The 18,408-nt window shown below is 73.0% G+C and overlaps 2 protein-coding genes across 5 annotated transcripts; both read right to left on the bottom strand.

The window, feature by feature from the left end:
- Window positions 1-476: 476 nt before the first annotated feature.
- TSSC4 (tumor suppressing subtransferable candidate 4) lies at window positions 477-8,571 on the bottom strand. Of its 3 annotated transcripts, none has more exons than XM_036428814.2 (3): window positions 8,555-8,571; window positions 7,449-7,459; window positions 477-1,609 (listed from the first exon to the last, which is right to left on the bottom strand). In XM_036428814.2, exon 3 carries the CDS (start codon window positions 1,594-1,596, stop codon window positions 628-630), a length of 969 nt encoding a protein of 322 aa, XP_036284707.1. In that variant the 5' UTR covers window positions 1,597-1,609; window positions 7,449-7,459; window positions 8,555-8,571; the 3' UTR covers window positions 477-627. The 3 variants fall into 3 exon arrangements, with proteins under 3 accessions (XP_036284707.1, XP_036284706.1, XP_045434169.1); XM_036428813.2 differs by lacking the exons at window positions 7,449-7,459; window positions 8,555-8,571 and adding exons at window positions 1,683-1,773; window positions 2,797-2,908; XM_045578213.1 differs by lacking the exons at window positions 7,449-7,459; window positions 8,555-8,571 and adding exons at window positions 1,686-1,773; window positions 2,797-2,908 and having other exon boundaries at window positions 477-1,615.
- Window positions 4,046-18,252, bottom strand: CD81 (CD81 molecule). Of its 2 annotated transcripts, none has more exons than XM_036428817.2 (8): window positions 18,077-18,252; window positions 9,777-9,891; window positions 6,780-6,877; window positions 5,914-5,988; window positions 5,644-5,748; window positions 5,263-5,361; window positions 4,651-4,737; window positions 4,046-4,548 (listed from the first exon to the last, which is right to left on the bottom strand). In XM_036428817.2, the coding sequence occupies exons 1-8, from the start codon at window positions 18,140-18,142 to the stop codon at window positions 4,486-4,488; spliced, it is 708 nt and encodes a 235-aa protein (XP_036284710.1). In that variant the 5' UTR covers window positions 18,143-18,252; the 3' UTR covers window positions 4,046-4,485. The 2 variants fall into 2 exon arrangements, with proteins under 2 accessions (XP_036284710.1, XP_036284708.1); XM_036428815.2 differs by having other exon boundaries at window positions 4,651-4,744; window positions 5,270-5,361; window positions 18,077-18,251.
- Between the last annotated feature and the right edge of the window lie 156 nt (window positions 18,253-18,408).

Genomic DNA, 18,408 nt, shown 5'->3' with positions numbered 1-18,408 from the left:
GACCCCCCACAACCTGTCGCCCAATAAACTAACCACTCTGACGTGGTGTGACTAGAGTGCCAGCTCTCAACACGCGTGTGCGTGCTTGCCATGTCCGTCCCACCCCCATCCCCCCAGCAGCTCCCCGCCTGCAGGCTGCTCTACCTGGGAGAACAGGCCACACCTGGGCTGCAGCCAGACCCGAGGGCCCGGGAGGCATACGGGTGGCCCAGCTGTGGACCATGTGCTGTGGGAGAGGCTTCCTGACCTGCGGGTTGGGGGTCAAGGCTCCCCGCCCCCCCATGCGAGGCGAGGGCCAGCCCCTCAGTCCCTGGGTAAGACCTGCTGCTGCTGAACGCAGGGCCGTGACCTTATTAGAGGCTCGTGTGGGAGCCGTGATGCTGTCAGGAGGCTCGTGTGGGAGTGGCGCTGGGGGAGCTAGAGAGCAGAGGTCCCGGCCTGCGAGGGGGAGGGTCTAGAGCGACACGGAGCCAGAGTAAAGCCCAAAACCTTTATTGTTCCTCCACGGCCCCACGGCCCAGCTTCCAGTCCCCTTGGCAAGGTCCCTGCCCAAGACGGCTGCCTGAGCCCAACCAGGCCACGGCGCCAGCCACAGGCTGCCCGCCTGGCTCCTGCGGGCCTGCGCCGTCAGCCGTCAGCCCCGGGGGCCTCGGGGGCCGTGCTCTGGCTCCGGAAGTGGTCTCTACTCCGCTTCCTGCTGCCGTGGAAGCCGACCGTCTCCACCGCCGGGGGGCCTGCCACCGGCCTGCCAGGGGGGGCCCCCTCGGGCATGTCCACCTCCTGCAGGCCCCCATGGGGGCCCCCCCACTCCTCGGCCTCGGGGCTCCCGGGCCTGGCCAGGTGGGCCAGCTCCACGGTGCCTTCGGCCCGGCCCGGGGGCCCCGCCTCCGGCTGGCCCCTCTTCCTCTCGGGCCGGGCCTCGGCGCGCGGCGGCCTGCAGAAGACCACCCGGCCCTCGCCGCTGCTGGACGGGTCCTGGTTGAAGGAGGGCTCGTAGGCACTGGGCGCAGCCCCACGCCGGGAGCCCAGGAAGTCCAGGGCGGCCGCCCGGTTGCTCTGCTCGCTGGCCTCGGCCGTGTCCTCCAGGCTGTACCTGGTCCAGCGCTCGGGGTGGGCCACGTAGTCGGGCACGGGGGGTACCCGGGGGGGCACGAGGCTCTGCCGGGCTCTGCCCAGGCCCTCTGCTAGGGGCCGGCTGGGGGGCGCCCGGGGCTGCTTGAAGCCCGCACCGTCCCCCAGGCCCGCCTGGCCGGCGGAGGGCACTGCCCGCCCGGCCGCCCCCTCCAGGCAGTCGAAGATGCTCTGGCTGCGCTGGGAGAAGGTGCTGCTGGTGCCCCGCAGGCGGAAAGGCTGCACGGCGGCCTCGGGGGGGCCCCTGGGCGGCGAGGGGGAGCTGTCGGGGCCCGAGTGCCCCTGGATCTCCCCAGGCGGCAGCTCTGGGGACAGAGCCTCCAGAGGGGCGCTGCCTGGCCAGCTGAGGTCGGAGTCCGAGTCGGAGTCGCTGAGGGAGACGGTGGGCGGAGGCAGGACATCGTACTCCGTCCCCTGCTCCACCTCCAGGCCCGGGGAGGCCTCGCCGGCCCCCACCTCAGCCATGTGTCCGGCCGCAGCACACCTAGACCCAGACAGCGTGAGGCCCGGCTCACAGCCCCGCCCAGCGCCCTCCCAGCACACCCTTTCCTCACCTTCCCAGTGCCGGGTGCAGATGCCCCAGTCCTGTGGGCTGTGTCCTCAACACCCAAGTCCCCTGCGAGGCTCTTCACACCCAGGAGGCTGAGGGAGGGGAGGGACGGCCCAGTCAGACCGGACAGTGAATACAAAGAGGTTGGGCTGGGGGTGAGTGGGGAGTGGGTGTGCGCTGGTGCCATGACCTGGGGCTGGTACCATGACCAGTGAGCGGCAGAGGCCAGGTAGTGGTGCCTCCCACCCGCCACCTCACTCAGCACCCACAGGCCAGGGGAGGGCTGGCCTGCCCCACCTCAGCCCCCATCCTGGCCGCAGCACCCCCAGACCCAAAAGCTAAGTCCAAATGCAGGAGGAAGGGGTCTCCGGGGGCGGCGGTGCAGCAAGCGGCCCGGGCTCCGCTCGGACCCTCCCCACGGGCGCGGCCCCTGCCAGGCCAGCAGGACAGGGGCTCCTGTGCGTGCGGGGAGCTGCCCTGCTAGCTCCCGAGGGGTCTGCGGTCACGTCCTGGGCATCGGACGGTCCCGCTCGGGAAACAGGGCGCCGACCAGCACCTGCAGGAGCCCCGCTGGGCGCAGGCGAGTCCCTGCGGCTCCTGGAGCGACTTCCGGGGGCGCCTCTCCTGCCCCCGGGCCCCCACCCCTGTCCCGGCTGGGCCCGCCCCCCTCACCCCAGGCCAGGCGGCCCGGGCGGAGCGCCCCTGCACAAGCCCAGCACCCCGAGGCCCCATCCCCGGGGTTCCCCGGGAAGGAGCACGCCCCGCGCTGTCCGCTGGGCCCGGAGAGCGGCCGGTCGGCGGGACAGCCGGGACGGGGGTCTCCGAGAACCGGGGAGCTCCGAGGGCGGCGCCGCGTCCGGGCCGCGGGGCTGGGGACGGGGAGCCGGACCCCGGCTCCGGGGCACCGCTCCCCGCTGGAGGCAGAGCCCGGCTTCCCCGGGGGTGGGCCCCAGCCGCCCGTGCGCAGCAGGCGCCCCTCCGGAGGCCTGGGTTCCGGGCCCACGGCCCGGGCCTCAGAGAGTCGCGGACCCAAGGGCCAGGCTGGAAGCCTGGGATTCGAAGAGGCCCCCGCGAGGTGCTACGGGCCCGCGCCGCCGCCCGCGCTCATCACAAACCTGCGGCTTACAGCGGCCCGGCCGTCTCCATCTTGCGTCGTGCTCGGCCCTCTGGGAAACCGAGTCCTTCGCCGGCCGAGCGCCGCAGCTGCTGTGCCCGGTGAACTACATCTCCCACAAGACACTGGGGCTTTCCTCCCGAGGCCTATCGGGACAAGTGATCGTTACTCATGCGCTCTCTTGCCGACCCACCCATCCCCGGAAATGGCGTCACTGGTTCGCGAAAAGAACCCGGAATTGATTAAAGGGGGTTAGGGGTGGGGACTGCGAGATCTAACGGTCCTAGTCTTGTTCCCGAGGCACCAACGCCCCCTACCGGAGGCCGTGAGGACAGCGGCCCCTTTGGCCTCAAGTGTGTCGTAGCGCAAGGCGGGCGCCGTTCGCAGACACTTCCGGTCCCGGCCGGAAGTGACCGGCCGCGTCCTCGAGGGTTCTGGGCCCGGATGGGGCGGTCGGGCCAGGCGGCAGCCGGGGCATCCCGCTCGGGAGCGGCACTGGAAGCGGGTGGCAGGCCGCGGGTACAGGCCGCGTGGCCCCACTAAGTGCGGGAATCTTGTCCCTCAGGAGCGAGGGTTCCGGCCCGTCCTCCCTGCACCCGGCCCCTCACCCCCAGGGCCCCGCGTCCCCAGCACCCAGTCCGTGTCACCCATGTCACCCGGGGTCACACCGCAGGGCGCCGGACCTCCAGCCCCTGGGCCATCTGCCCGCCCGCCCGTTTCCAGCCTCAGTCCCCAGGGAGGCCCACGTGACCCACAGCCAGGTCCTCTGGCCTCAGGTCCATGGACGGTCCGCATTGTGGGTGCCCGCCTGAGGCTCATGGTGACGCCCCCCCCCTGTCCCCCACCTCCCCCGGCCAGCAGCCTGAGTCCACTGGATCAGAGGGTGGACACGCCACCCCTCCAGCCCGGCTCCTCCGGGCACCCAGATGGGCAGGGAGGAGCCTTGGGAGGGGCGGGCACGGTCCCCGTGCAGCCTCCGCGGGAGGGTCTTGCAGAGGCCTCCCCAGCTCACCCCCTCCTGCCCCCTCCGGGCAGGGTGCACAGCAGGGGGTTGTGGGTGAGGATGTTTCTGGGGGCACAGGGCCCAACAGAGGGGCCCCTGCCCCATGGAACGCGCCCCATGGAACGCTCCCCACGGTCCCCCCCCACCGCCCAGCAGGGTGGGCAGCACCCCCGGGCCCAGCCAGGCCCCGAGGGGAGCCCCAGCCCCAGATGTCACACTCGCGGCAGCCGCGGGCACAGGGTGTTAGCATGCCTAGTCTCTCCTTTATTGAGTGAATGGAGATGTAGTTACAATGGAAGGTGCCGCGTTAGAAGGACAGGTGTGTCGAAGGCAGAGGCTGCTCACAGACCCGGCTCCGAGGCCGGGGGCAGGAAGGGGACGAGGATTAAAAAAGGCGGAGCCTTCGGGGGCGGGTGGGCGGGCGGGCGGCAGGTGCTCTCGGCCCGAGAGGCCTGGCTGAGCGGGCAGAGCCCCACCCTGTGGCCCAGAGCAGAGGGGACCATGCCCCGCTGTCCCCAAGGCCTGCTCCGGAGCCTCCTACAGGGATCGCAGCCCCAGAAGGTGATGGGGAGCAGAACCTCAAGGTGAAGAAGCTAGTACGTGTAGCAGAGTAATACCAGGAGGCTATCTACACGGCCGCGCGCCCTCCGGGCGCCGGGCCTCGGCAGCCGGGCCGTGGGCGGGGCCTCAGTACACGGAGCTGTTCCGGATGCCGCAGCAGAGCACCATGCTCAGGATCATCTCGAAGATCTGCAGGGGGGGGGGGGGGCCGTCAGCACCCGCCTCCCTCCCTCCCCCGCTCCCGAGGCCGGGAAGGCGCCCCCCCCGCACCCCCCCCCCCCGCCCGCTCACCATGATCACGGCGACCACGATGGCCGCGATGCCGATGAGGTACAGCTTCCCCGAGAACAGGTCGTCGATCTTCTGGTGGCAGTTCGCCTGCAGGGGGGGCGGGGGTCAGGGGTCAGGGGTCAGGGGTGCCAGGCCTCCGCCCTTGCTCCCCAGCAGTGCAGGAGGGTCACTGCACTCCCACCCCCTCAGCCCCGGTCTCTGTACGTTTGATCTGACATGTGTTCAAACCAAAGTGGCTCAGGGGTTGAGCATGGACCTCGGAACCAGGTCACTATTCCATTTCCTGGCAGGACACGGGCCCCAGTGGCCGGCTCGGTCCCCAGTGGGGCGGGCAGGAGGCAGCCGATCAATGTCTGTCTGTCTGTCTCTCAAATCAATAAAATGTATTTTGAAACAACGAGCTGCGCCCGCTTCCCCTCGGAGACCACGCAGCAGGACCTGGCCGCTGACCGGGAGGCCAGGGCGCCCGCCCCGCCAGGGCTGTCAGAGCTGCCCCACCAGGAACCAAACCGGGTGGACAGTCCCTTCCCTGTGGCCTGGCACCAGCCGGTGTGGCCACCCCGGGCCCCTGGAGGGCGGGCTGGGAGCAGGTGGGCCGCCCACGCCCCTCACCTTCAAGTTGTTGAGCAGCGAGCTGTCCGAGGGACACAGGTTGTTCTTGAGGATGGAGGTGGTGAGGGTGCTCAGTGCATCGGAGCCACAGCAGCTGAGCTGCAGAGACAGAGGGCGGCCATCAGCCCGCATGCGGCAGTGACCGAAGGTCCCCTCCTCCCCTCCCCTCCCGCTCAGCCCTGCTGCTCGGAGACCCAGCACCCCGGCCGGCCCGGCCTATCTGATCCCCACCCTGGGTCACAGGTGCCAGAGGACCCCCCAACTCCCCCCACCCCACCCCTGGCTCACAGAGGTGGGACCTGAGGCCTGACTCGGCCCCCGCCAGGCTTCACCCCTACCCCCGCCCCGCTCCCCCCTTCCCCAGCGCCCGCCCCACCGCACCGTCTCATGGAAGGTCTTGACCACGGTCTTGGCGTTATTGGCCTCATCGTCCACCACCGCCTGCTGCAGGGCCTGGTCGTAGAACTGCTTCACGTCCTTGGCGATCTGTGGAGGGGGGGTACCAGTGAGGGCCGGGCCTCCCGGGCTCCAGCCAGCCCCCAGGCCCAGCCCCAGCCCCAGCCCCAGCCCCAGTCCCCAGGCCACTCCCCCGAGATCACCCGCCGTCTGACTGCCCCCAACCTCCCTGCCATCCCCACGGCCCAGGCTCACCTGGTCTTTGTTGACGAAGCCCCAGATTCCGGCAGCCACCTCACAGGCAAAGAGGATCACCAGGCAGGTGAAGAACTGCAGAGGCCGAGAGGGGAGTCAGGGCGGGGGGGGGGGGGGGGTTCAGGCCAGGGGGGGCCAAGGCAGAGGGGGGCCAGGGCAGGGCAGGGGGATCAGAGCAAAGAGGGGGGTTCGGGCAGGGGGATCAGGCCAGAGAGGGGTCAGGGCAGGGGAGCGATCAGGGCAGGGGGAGTCAGGGCAGAGGGGAGTCAGGCCAGAGGGCAGCCAGAGGGGGGTCAGGGCAGGCCGGGACCACCCAGGGCTCTCCGAGGCCCAGTCCAGTGGCGGCGGCGGCGTGGGGCTGGACTCCCACAGATGGCCAACATCCAAGTGACCAGTGTGTGTGGAGGGGGCTGGCCTGGGAGCGGGCCCCATGGAGCCGGGGCCCGGGCAGGCTCTGCAGGAACGGATGCTGGACAGGGAGGCAGGCCGGGTCGGCGGCAGGAGCACAGGTGCCCCTTCCTCCCTCCCCCGCAGGAGGGGTCACCTTGGTGCCCCCGTTTCCCCACCGGAGGCTGGGGACCTGGGGGAGGGCTCCCCACCTGTGACCCCTGTGGCATTCTGAGACACGGATGGACCAGCCGTGGGGCTGGCCTCGGGGCCCAGGCAGGCAGCCGCCAGCCAGGTGGCTTTACCACGGCCGTGAGCACAGCCTCAGGGAAGGTGCCGGCTGCCGACCCGTCCAAGGCCAGACCGGGCACCGGGGCGCCCCAGCTCCGGAGCCCGCCCAGCCTCTCGGCTCCTGGCCCTCCCCTGGGCGTCAGCCCCGGGCCCCCACACCCGCCCCCCCACCCTCCGCTGCGACCTACCGTCCCCAGCAGGCACTGCGACTCCTGGATGGCCCCGTAGCAGCCCAGGAAGCCCACGAACATCATGACGGCGCCCACAGCGATGAGGATGTAGATGCCTGCGGGGGAGGCGCCTCAGTGCCACCGGCCCCCCGCCGTGTCCCCGGTGCCCGACCCCCGGTGCCCGCCCCAACCTCCCGCCATGTCCCCGGAGCCTGCCCCGACCTCCCCATGGCGCCCAGGCCTGGGCACCCACCGGCTTCCCGCCGTGTCCCCGGCACCCGCCCCGACCCCCCGCCATGTCCCCGGAGCCCACCCCCGGGTGCCCACCCCGACCCCCCGCCGTGTCCCCGGAGCCCACCCCGACCCCCCGCCATGTCCCCGGAGCCCGCCCCCCGTTGCCCACCCCGACCCCCGGCCGTGTCCCCGGCGCCCACCCCGACCCCCGGCCGTGTCCCCGGCGCCCACCCCGACCCCCCGCAGTGCACGCCCGCCCCCCGGTGCCCATCCTGACCCCCCGCCGTGTCCCCGGCGCCCGCCCCCCGGCGCCCACCCTGACCCCCCCGCGGTGCACGCCCGCCCGCCGGGGGGAGGGGGAGGGCCTCAGCCAGCGAGGCCCGTGCCCACTGGCATTGTGGGAAGGGCTCAGAGCTCGGAGGGGACTCTCTCCCCGTGTGACCCTGCGATCAGCACCTTTCTGGCCCCACAGCCCTGTCTTGGTGCCACAGCAGGGAGGGCCCGGCTGTGGGCTGGGGGGGGGGACAGGTGGGGCAGCCTGCTGGCCGCATGCAGAGCCCACTGCTGTCGGCGGCGCTGGGGCAGCGGACAGGCCTGGCCGCCTGTACAAATGGGAGCTCAGGGCTGGACCAGCCCAAGGCCCAGCCAGGACGGTGTGTGGTGGCGGGCAGCTTGCGGAAGGCACATGGGGCCCGTGTCCTCCCGTCCCAATGCCCTCCGGGCTGGGACTCACTCCTGGAGGCAGGAGCGCCCCCGGGAAGGCTCCAGAGGCCCCGATGTGCCATGCGGCCTTCCAGGTCCCCGTCCAACCACCACGGGGCCCCTGGGAAAGCTGACCTCGTCCCTGCAGGGCCCTGGCCCCTCGCCCTCTGCAGCCCTCGGTCGGCACAGCCCCCTCACACACTCGCGCCCGGGGCCTGGGCTCAGGACCAGCCTCTGGGGGCGCCCCCGATCCCCGCACAGCCCCTCAGTGAGGTTCGGGAGATGCTGAAGGGGCCCGGGAGGAGACGTGTCCAGGGCTGTGGAGGTCCTGCCAGGGGCCAGCAGACACCAGGGCAGCTGCCCGACCCCAGACCTTCCCCAACGCGGCGCCGTCAGCTCGCAGGTGAGGTCGGGCGCCCGCCCAGGCCCAGGGCTGCCCGAGCCGAGGGCGCCCGCTGACCCGCCCTCGTCCTGGGTCGCACAAAGGGCCCTTGTCCTGAGGGCCCACGTCTGCCCTCCCCCGCCCCGGGCTGCCCAGCCACGTCAGGGCCGGCGAGACGCCCCAAGGCCGGGGCCCCTGGCCGGGCAGGGCCAGGCAGCCAGGGGGCTCCGGGAGGCCGTGCCCATGGTGGAGGCAGGAGCCCGGGCCAGCCCTCACCCTGCCCAAGTGGCCCGGCACCGAGGCTGCCCCCCGGGGCCAGGGGCCGCGCAGAGGCCGGGGCCTCCGGAAAGCACCTGCCGAGGGGGAAACCCGCTCCCCCGCCAGCCTCACACACTTCCCCATGTGCCGAGCTCCACCCTCTGCCGGGGGCCAGAGCAGCTGCGGCCCCACGGGCCACCCAACCTCCCAGCCACCTGTGCCCTGTGCCCGTGCCCGTCGAGCCCAGCCCTGGCCGCAGCCGCAGCCTCAGTCCTCTCCAGCTGGGCCTCGAGCGGGCGCTCGCTCACCCCAGGAGAGGGCCCCCTCCCGCATCACCCCCCAGGGGCTCAGTCCCCGCCCGAAAGGGGACGGGGAGCGGTGGCTCCAGCCCCTCAGGCATTGGGACCCGCTGGGTCCCGCCTGGTGGCTGCAGGCTTGGGGGGGGGGGGGACGCCTGAATGGGGGCCCCAGGTGAGCCCAGGGGATCCCCGAGCCTCAGACACCTGTGAGGCTGGCCCAGGATTGGTGGTGCCCGCGTGTGCTCTTGTGGTGGCAGGCTCCCCCCGGACCAGCCTGGGAGGGGCTCCCGTCTGGGGGGCCTGCAGGTGGGGGTTCGGGCCGCCCCAGGGATGGCTGCCCCCCCACCTACCCCCGCCCCAGTTCCCCGGGAACCACGGCCCAAGGCACAGGCTGGGCACTCCGGGGGGCGGGGGCACCTGTCCAGGTCCCTGCCACCCAGCCCTCTGCCTCCCAGCCCGGCCAGGACCCCGTACCCAGGTCTGTGGGCCTCAGACCAGACCTTGCACCCCAGCCCGCCTGAGCTGGCCCCCAAGGTCACACCCACTTTCTCTGAAGGGAACTCCTCCCCAACCCCCAGATCCCAGCAGAGCCAGCCCGCCTCCGTCTGCCTCCGCCCGCCCGCTGGCCGGGACCCACAACAGGCCTCCTGCCCCTGGAGGTGGCGGCTGTCCACCCCCCTCCCCGCCCCCGTCCCCCCTCTTTTCCCAGACAGCGGAGGCCAACTGGCCAGTGGGCAGCCTAACTAGGCAGCAGGGTGTGGCTGTGGGGCCTGAGACAGCGCCCGCCCTCCCTCCTGGGCCTGAGTCTCTCCCCCCGCCCACCCCCAGTCTCATGCCCTGGCATCTGGCCCCTTCCCAGGCAGGGTCCCAAAATAGCCACCCAGGCCCAGCTCCCCGCCCCCCTCAGCGGCCGCCCTCCAGCTGTGACTCAGCCCTAGAGCTATAGGGGCCCAGGAAGCCACACACCCCCCGTTCCAGCTTTCCCAGGACCACCGGGGTGGGGGACACCCATGCCCTCAGGCCCAGGCTGCCCTCACCCCACTCAGCCCGCCTCCTCCCGGGAGCCCTCCCTGACTGCCTGCCTGGCCTCGCCAAGCTCATGAGCCACCTGCCCGCCCCGCCCGCAGCCCGGGAACTCACCCACGTAGAAGGTGTTGGGTGCAGGTCTGTCGCCCAGCTCCAGGTAGAGGAGGTTGGTGGTCTGCGGGTCATGGCGCAGCCACAGGGCCACGCCCAGGATCACGCCTCCGGCCAGCTGGGGAGGGACAGGGAGGGTGAGCTGTGGCCCAGGGCCTGGACACATTGTGTGTGAACCGCCAGGCATACATACACATACCCGCACACGCGCTCGCACACAGACACACACACACGTAGCAACCCTAAACACCGCGGCACATGCTGAGTGCCCCGGCAGCTCGGTGTAAATGGTGCCTGTGCTCCTAGGGGGCGCCCTCGTGTGCATTGGCTGGGCCTGGCCACTGGCCACCGCAGACCCCAAGCACCCCAGGGGGGCGCCGGGCCTCGGGGATGGCACTGCCCACAGGCCTGGGCACCAGGGAGCCCGCGGAGGACGGGGAGCCTGTGGAGGCCCGGCCCGGCCCGGCCCGGCCCACTGAGCACCGGCCAGGCCTGGGTGCCTCTGGGGGCCGAGGGCCCTGGTGGAAGGGTCTGGCCCCTCCTGCCTCCAGCGTCCACGCTGGCCCACCTCCCGTCCCGGTGCCAGGAACCTCCGGGCCGACCCCACTGACGGCCTTGGCCACGTGCCCCGCGGGGAAGAGAAATCACACACAGCCCGGCCTCCGGGGTTGAGCTTTAACCTATGAACCAGGAAGTTACAGGTTCGATTCCCGGTCAATTCCCAGTGCGAGGCGTGCAGGAGGCAGCTGGTCATCAATGTTTCCCTCTCCCTCTCCCTTCCTCTCTGAAGTTAATGAAAATAATTTTAAAAAAGGAAGAAGAAACCAGACCCAGAGAGACTAGCTGACCCGCCTCAGGCCTGACCCCAGGGCCCGGGTCGGGGAGGGTCCCGGGAGGGGGTCCCGATGAAACTCGGGCCCAGAGCCCAGAGCCACCCAGGACGCCGGCAGGAGACCCGGGGCAGGAAGGACTGGGCTGCGCCCCCACCCCGACCCTCTACCCTGGGCTCAGCTGGGGGGCCCTCAGGCACCCAGGGCAGCTGACTCCCTCCCCTGGGGCTGGGTCCCCAGCTCCTCCTCCCTACCAGCTGGGCGGGGTGGGGGAGCGGGCTGGAGGCCGAGGGTCGTGCACGGGGGAGGGGGAGTGTGGGGGCGGGGTGAGGGAACGGGGTGGGGGAGCGGCTGGAGGCCGAGGGTCGTGCACGGGGGAGGGGGAGTGTGGGGGCAGGGTGGGGGAGCGGGCTGGAGGCCGAGGGTCGTGCACGGGGGAGGGGGAGTGTGGGGGCGGGGTGGGGGTGCCCCCGTCCTCCCCTCTGAGCTGGCTGCCATCTGCGACTCCAGAGGCGGCTGGGGGTTGCCATGGTAACTCTGGCCTGAACACATCACTTCTGTTTGGAGAGCGTGGTCCAGGGCCCTGTGAGCCGTCCAGGGCGGCGGGAGGGGGAGCTGCCGGGCCTCCCTCCGCGGGCACAGAGCCGGCCTCAGTGTCCGTGGCCGGGGAGCCAGCGTGGGGTGGCGCCCGGCTGGGCTGGGGCCCCCCCTTTCTGTGCAGCCAGCCCCTCGCCAGGAGCCGAGGGGAGAAGCCGGGGCAGGGACCTGGGACCCACGCCCCCGTGCCTTCGTCAAGGTCGATCCTCGCCAGCCCCCCACCGCCACCCTGTTCCCCGTGGCCCCCACCTGCCCTCGGAGAGTCACTGGGAGGCTGGGGCCTGGCTGGGCCGGTGGCCCTCCTCCCGGCACGACTGGCCGCCCACAGGCAAGAGCAGAGGGAGGGGGAACACGTCCGGAGCCCGGAACCCCACAGCCTCGGCCCCGGAGGCAGGCCGGGCCCGGAGACAGCGCCCGCCCCGAGCCTGCTCCCCAGGCGAGCTGCCCATGTGAGGGGGAGGGGGGTGGGGGGTGGGGGGAGAGGGGCCTGCGCCCCTCCCCCCGTGCCAGAGTGATGCCACGCCCACGGCCACGGCCCCGGGGGTCCGGCGGCTTCCGGGGACACCTGAGCGGCCGCAGGGGCCAGACGCGGGGACAGAGCCCACAGCGGAGGCAGGGCCGGGGACCTGCCGACGGTGCAGACGGGCAGCCCCGAAATGCAGACCGGCCCGGGACCCAGGCTGCCTGCCAGGGTGGGGGAGCAGAGCGGGGAGCACGGCTGAGGACCCTGGGGGCTGGCGGACGGGCCCCCTGTCCCGATGGGGAACAGCGTCACGCCACCTGCCTGGGCCAAAGCGTAACGACTGTTCATGCCACACACGTGCTGTTTATGCCAAATAAAACTTAAAAAAACCACAAGTCACCCCACACCTCTGGCCCCGAACCTCTAAGCAGCAAGGCCGTCAGGGAACGGGCCCGGGGCTCCCCGTCCGTTCCCCAGGCCCAGGACGCACGCACACCCGTCCCCAGCGTCCAGCGTCCGGCCGCGGGAGGCGATGCCAGGACATCGGGGTGGGTGAGCTGGCCGCGGGGCGCGGGCCTGGTGCCGCCTCCTGGAGCCGGTGCAGAGCTCCGCACGCCAGCGGGAGCCGCGAGGCCGGCACACGGGGCCCTCGCCGTCCACCAGGGCTCGGGACAGGCCCGCTGGCCGGCCAAGGGAAAGGCGCCTGCTGTGCAGTTCTGAGCAGCCACAGTGGGGGCTGGTTGGACGGCCCACAGGGCAGGCAAGGGCGTCCGTAACTCTGCGGGATGTCCCGCCGTCTCCTTCCTCCTCCTTTCGGAGAATTAGTGGGGCTGCCAAGCAGGCTGGGCTCCCGCCTGGCCCTGCATTTCCAAGAATCCGCGTCCCGTGGGCTGGGGGAGGGGTGCTGCCCGCAGGCCCGAGGCCCCCTCACCTCCCACCCAGTGCCCAGCCGGCGGCCTCCCTCCGCAGGGACCCAGACAGGCCCCCGCCCCCGCCTCCGTCCCCACCGGGCAGGCCCAGCCGCCCCAGTGCTGCCCACGCATTCCGGCCACGGCGGGACAACACCGCACAGGGCCCTGGTCCGGCCGGACCCGCCTGTCCTCGGGGGAGGCAGCCCCTCAGAGCCGGGTGGGCAGCAGCAGGGACACCCACGGCCTGGGCTCCGCTCAGCCGGGGGGCACATCAGGCTGAGAACCGGCACCGCCACCCCCACCCCCACCCGGCGCGGCGACCGGGAGGCCGGGCCGGGGACGGGGCCGGCACATGAAGGCGGCGTGAAGGCCCGAGGCAGGAAACGCCCGGAGCCGGCTGAGATGCCAGCCGAGGGGGGGGCCCTCCTGGCTGAGATGCCCGCGGAGGGGCCGGGAGGTGGGGGGAGGTCCCTGCAGGCTGAGATGCCCGCGGAGGGGCCGGGAGGTGGGGGGAGGTCCCTGCAGGCTGAGATGCCCGCGGAGGGGCCGGGAGGCGGGGGGAGGTCCCTGCAGGCTGAGATGCCCGCGGAGGGGCCGGGAGGGGAGGTCCTGCAGGCTGAGATGCCCGCGGAGGGGCCGGGAGGTGGGGGGGGGGGGGGTCCCTGCAGGCTGAGATGCCGGCGGAGGGGCTGGGGGGGCGGTCCCTGCAGGCTGAGATGCCGGCGGAGGGGCTGGGGGGGCGGTCCCTGCAGGCTGAGATGCCCGCGGAGGGGCTGGGGGGGGGGACCCTGCAGGCTGAGATGCCTGCGGAGAGGGCCGAGGGGGAGGTGGGGGGGGGGCGGTCCCTGCAGGCTGAGATGCCGGCGGAGGGGCTGGGGGGGCGGTCCCTGCAGGCTGAGATGCCGGCGGAGGGGCTGGGGGGCGGTCCCTGCAGGCTGAGATGCCCGCGGAGGGGCTGGGGGGGGGACCCTGCAGGCTGAGATGCCTGCGGAGAGGCCGGGAGGTGGGGGGGGGGCGGTCCCTGCAGGCTGAGGGCTGGGGAGGGGGTCCCTGCAGGCTGAGATGCCCGCGGAGAGGCCGGGAGGTGGGGGAGGCGGTCCCTGCAGGCTGAGATGCCCGCGGAGGGGCTGGGGGGGAGGTCCCTGCAGGCTGGCCCTCCTCTGCCCACGCGGATTGGGGCGGACTCCCCAGGCGGCTCCAGCCCCCTCGGGCCTCGGGCCCCGGGCGCACGGCTGTCCCCGCCGGAGGAGGCAGGAAGGACGCTCGCCGGGCCTGGGCTCACAGGAAGCTGAAACTCCCTCGGCCTCTCACCTCAGGAAGCGCCGGCGAGGCGTCTAAAAATAGGGCCGGGGAGTCGGGGGGAGGACAGTGCCCCCCTGGGCCCCACGGGCCCGGAGCAGGTGCCACCTCCCTCTCAGGGGCAGTGAGAGGCCCAGCTCTGCTCCTCCTGGGGCCACACCCCGGGCCTGCCCCTCTGGGTCCAGCCAGCCCTGCCCCCACCACACCCCGTGGCCGGGAGGCCTCCTGTGGAAGCCGTGTGGGCAGACTCGGTGGCCTGCAGAGAGGGGAGGGGGCCGGCGGGTCTGACGAGGATGTGGTGATGGACAGCCGCCTCGGAGGAGACGGCTCAGGCAGGGCGTCCGGGCCAGCAGCACCGGCTGCCGGGCCCCGGCCCCCGGGAGCCGCTCTGGTCCCAGCTCTGGTTTTCGGCCGCCCACCACTTCTCCCCGTGGCCCCCGGGAATCCCGTGCTGCCGCGGTGGGAACAGCCGGGCCTGGCCGGGAGGAGCCGAGGGAAGGGCGTGCGTGCAGAGGGCGGGGCCGGCTCGGGTGGGGCTTGGAGCCCCCCGGGGAGCCATGGGCCGGCTGCAGTCACTGGCTCCCCGGCCGCTGCCCTCAGTGGCCCCCGCACCCAGCCCCCAGCCCCCGGGAAGGTGGCTGCCTGGGGTCCTCTCCCCGGCGCTCACCGCTGTGCCCAGGGTCTTGGACCCCAAGTCTCCATGCCCCCCACCAGGGGCTGCTCCCCGCTGGGCACAGAACCAACCTCAGCAGCGCCCACAGGCGACGCACAGGCAGAACGGGTCACGGTGCCGTCCGACCGGGATGCAGGGCGGTGGGTGCAGAGCGCCGGGCGGCAGCACCGGGCACCGGGCACCACCTGCCTCCCTGTCCCTGGGCCTTCTGGGTAACGGTCACGTCACCCCTGAGCCCGGCCGGTGTGGCTCCGCATGGAGTCGGCCCTCGAACCGAGAGGTCACCGGTTCGGCTCCCAGTCGGTTCGGCTCCCAGTCAGGGGCAGGCAGCTGCCTGGTGGCTCTCAGTGACATTCCTCTCCCGACCCCCCTCCTTTCTCTCTAAAGAAGCCAGAAAACAAGAACATGTCCAGTCATAGCAGGGGCACTGCTTCAAGGACCAGGGCAAGACAGGTCCCAGCTGTCAGAGGCCTGGGCTGCCGGCGGGTGCTCCCCGAGGCCCCCAAACGGTCTTCTGTGAACCTGCTCTCACCGGGAGGCGGGGCTGGGCCAGGCCCCCAGTACAGTGTCTGTGTGGGGTGCGGGGTAGGTGTCTCCCGGCTGAGTCACCCAGCCCTCACCTGTGCCGGGCAGGGTCCTGGGTGTCAGGGCCAGAACCAGCAGCTGGGCTCCACCCCCTTCCTCCCCTCCCTCCGCCCTCTCCTGTAGAACAGGGCCAGGGACAGGGACCGGCTCCCCCCACGGCTCCCGGCCTGCGGACCTGGCTGATCTGAGGACTCAGCTTTAGGTGAGGGGGGTCGGGAGAGGAATGTCACTGAGAGCTCGGTCTGGGGGAGCCGTGGTTCGGGGCCACCCCCTGTCAGACAGGGAAGCAGCCAGAGATAACGACAAAGCTGAGCTCACGGCCGGAAGCAGAGCTGAGCTGGTGCTGAGGGCCTGGGCCCGGTGAGGCCGTCTCCCGGAGGCCGGGGCCCAGCTCAGACTCCCTCTCCTCAGCCAGGGGCGCCCAGGGTCCCCTCGCCCACCCCGGAGAGCCCCCCCAAGAGCCGCAGGAGATCTCCTCCCCGTCCTCATCCTCCCCCCCATCCTCCAGGGCCGCCCTCCCAGAGGGCTGTGACGCCCCGCTAAGTGACAGTCATGTGCCGTCTGGCAGCGAAATTAAATGCCCGTTAGTGAGGCTTCTCATCAGCCTCGTTCCCATCAGGCCCGGGCCGGCCGCTGGATTGCGGCCACCGGCTGCATTAGGGGCCGGACGGCCAGGCCAGGCGGGCATGCTCACCCTCCGCCCCAGGACCGGGCACCCCCGGGGCTCCCTGGGCAGCCCCCCAGGAGAGGCCAGACGCCACCCAGAGCCGGACAGAGCCTCACCTCCCTGCCCTAACCCGGCTCTCGGCTCCTCTCGGCTCCCGGCCGCCCCAACGGGGGATTTCCTGGCTGCCTGGCACTGTGTCCCGCCTCCCAGCCAGATGCCGGGAGCCCAGAGCAGGCGGGGCCGGGCAGGCTGCGCGAATGCCGCCTGGGGCCCGGTGTCAGCAGGGCGAGGCAGGCGCGCCCGTGTGGGCGTGCAGGCGCCACTCCTCCCTGGGCCGGCGTGCCAGGCCACCCGAGGCCACTCCGCGTGGGGGCCTCTCACTCTGCGACGTAACTAAAATGTTCCCGATCCAGACACCCGTCGTCCGTCACCCGTTCTCTGGGCTCCCCCTCAGCGCCCACCGCAGCCCTGTGGCCGGGATGGGGCCTCCCGTCCCCAAGGCCACGCCGGCACAGCCAACACGGTTCCTGCGCCCGCTCCTCGGTGAGCTCATCCACTAGCACCGGGGTCAGAGGGTGCAGTGCTCCCAATGGGCAGCACCAGAGCCGTGCGGGGAGGGGGCCTCCACCCAGGTCCACGCTGCAGCCAGGTGACGGGGAGGGGGGGCACACAGGGGGCTCCTGAGGGTGTGCCCAGCACCCAGGGCTCAGCACGCCGGCCAGCGTGGGGGCGGGGCCGTGACGGGACCCAGGCGCCTGTGGGCGGATCTGGCTCTGAGCTCCACGGGGCAGGCCCAGGAGGGAGGGAGCACTTACATCCCTGCACCCAGGGGGGCCGTGCCGGCTCCACTGCTGCCTGGGAACCACCGGGCCACCCAGCGGCTCTGACGGGGTGGGCTCCCCCGGAGAGGGCCCCACGGGAAAGGGGGGCAGGACACCCCCCCCTCCTGAGAAGTCCCCTCCCCCTCCCACCCAACAGCGTCCTCCTCCTCACGCCAGCTCAGGCGGCCCTCTGACCCCTACCCCGGCCAGAGCAGGCAAACGCTAAGCCCCAGATCACCGTCCCTCAGCCAGGCCCGCCCCCGGTGGATGTGACACCCACTGCACCCTCGGCTGAGCTCAGCTAGTCCCTGTCCTCTCACCCTGGCCCGGGGCGGGGGGACGGTGCCCTGACCCCATACTCGCTCGGGGCCCACCCCTAAGGTCCGCCTTCCTGCGTCCACTTGGGGAAGGCACCCCCACCCCACGGCACCCCGTCTCCGCGGGGAGGGGGAGCGGCCAGCAGCATGGGGCCCGGGTGGGGGTCCGGGTCACCGCCCAGGGGCTGGGCCCGGGGAGGCCGGGCATGGCCGTGTGACCCCCACCCATTCCGGCCCCCCGCGCACCAACAGGAAGTGAGAACAAAAGTCCAGGCCCGGCCAGGCCCGGGCGGCAGCGAGACCCAGGCCAGGAAGCGGCTCCGGACCCTCCTCGCCCACAGGACCGTCCCGTGGGCCCTGCTTCCCCAGTGGGCGCCCCAGGCCGGCCCGGCCCCTGGGGGACGCCCGGGTCCCGGCTGCGGCCCTGTGTCCACGGGAAGGGCTGCCGCAGCCCCCACCCCTCAGGCCGCCGGGGTCCCCCCATCCACCTCCCCCCACCCCCCGGGCCAGGCTGCAGGCCGGGCGGGTGAGGAGGGTGGGGGGCAGGCTCCTCACACCGGGGTCCCCGCGGTGCAGGCACCCCAGCCCCCGCCGGGGGATGCACCCCCCGGACCAGCCGCCCACCCCGGGCGGCGGCCGGATGAGCTCATGGGGGCGGGCCGCCGGGAGCCCCGCCCTCGCGCCCCCCTTCCGCCCCCGCGAGGCCGGACGGTCCCGACTCCGCGGCCCGGAGCGGCGGGCAGGGCGCGCACCCCATCCCGCACCCCCCCCCCCGCACCGCGCACCCGCCTCCCGGGGCGGAGACAGGCCCCAGGCCCCCGAAATGCCTCCGCCCGCCCGGCCGCGGGGCTCGGGACCCCACGGACCACAGGCCCCCAGGCCCAGCCCGCGGCCCCCGCCCGCCATCGAGGGGCGCGGTGGCCCGGACGCCTTCCCCGCCGGCCGCCCCCCAGGGCGCCCCCCCCCCCGGGCCCCGCGCACAGGGCGCCCCGCAACTTGGCGGCCCGGCGGGGCCTAGCGGGTGGCGCGGCTGCGGGCCCGGGGCTCCCCCATCCAGACTCCCCTCCAGCCCCCCGGCCCCCGGCCCCCCGACACCCCGGCCCCCCGCCCCCGGCCCCCGGTCCCCCGCCCCCGGCTCACCCAGAAGACGAAATTGAAGACGAAGAGCAGGTACTTGATGCACTTGGTGCATCCCTCCACCCCCATGGCGGCGGCCGGGCGGCCTGGCTGGCGGGGAGGGGCCTGGGCCTAGCGGGCGGCGGGGGCGCGGAGCTGGGCCTGGCGGGCGGCCGGAGGCGCGGGGGGCGCGGGGCGCGGGTCCGGGCGGAGTGACGCGGAGGCCGGTCCGGACACGTGAGATTGCCGCCGCCGCCGCTGCGCGCTCCCTCTCTGGCGGGGCGCGCGCCCGCCCCGCTATTTGTACGGCGCCGAGGCCCCGCCCACCTAGAGGCCCCGCCCCTGTCCGACCCGAG

Source organism: Pipistrellus kuhlii, unplaced genomic scaffold (genome assembly GCF_014108245.1).
Source record: "Pipistrellus kuhlii isolate mPipKuh1 unplaced genomic scaffold, mPipKuh1.p scaffold_m20_p_91, whole genome shotgun sequence".
NCBI classification, from domain to species: domain Eukaryota; kingdom Metazoa; phylum Chordata; class Mammalia; order Chiroptera; family Vespertilionidae; genus Pipistrellus; species Pipistrellus kuhlii.
Note: the sequence above shows the minus strand (reverse complement) of the source record. Positions and strands in the feature narration are given on the sequence as shown.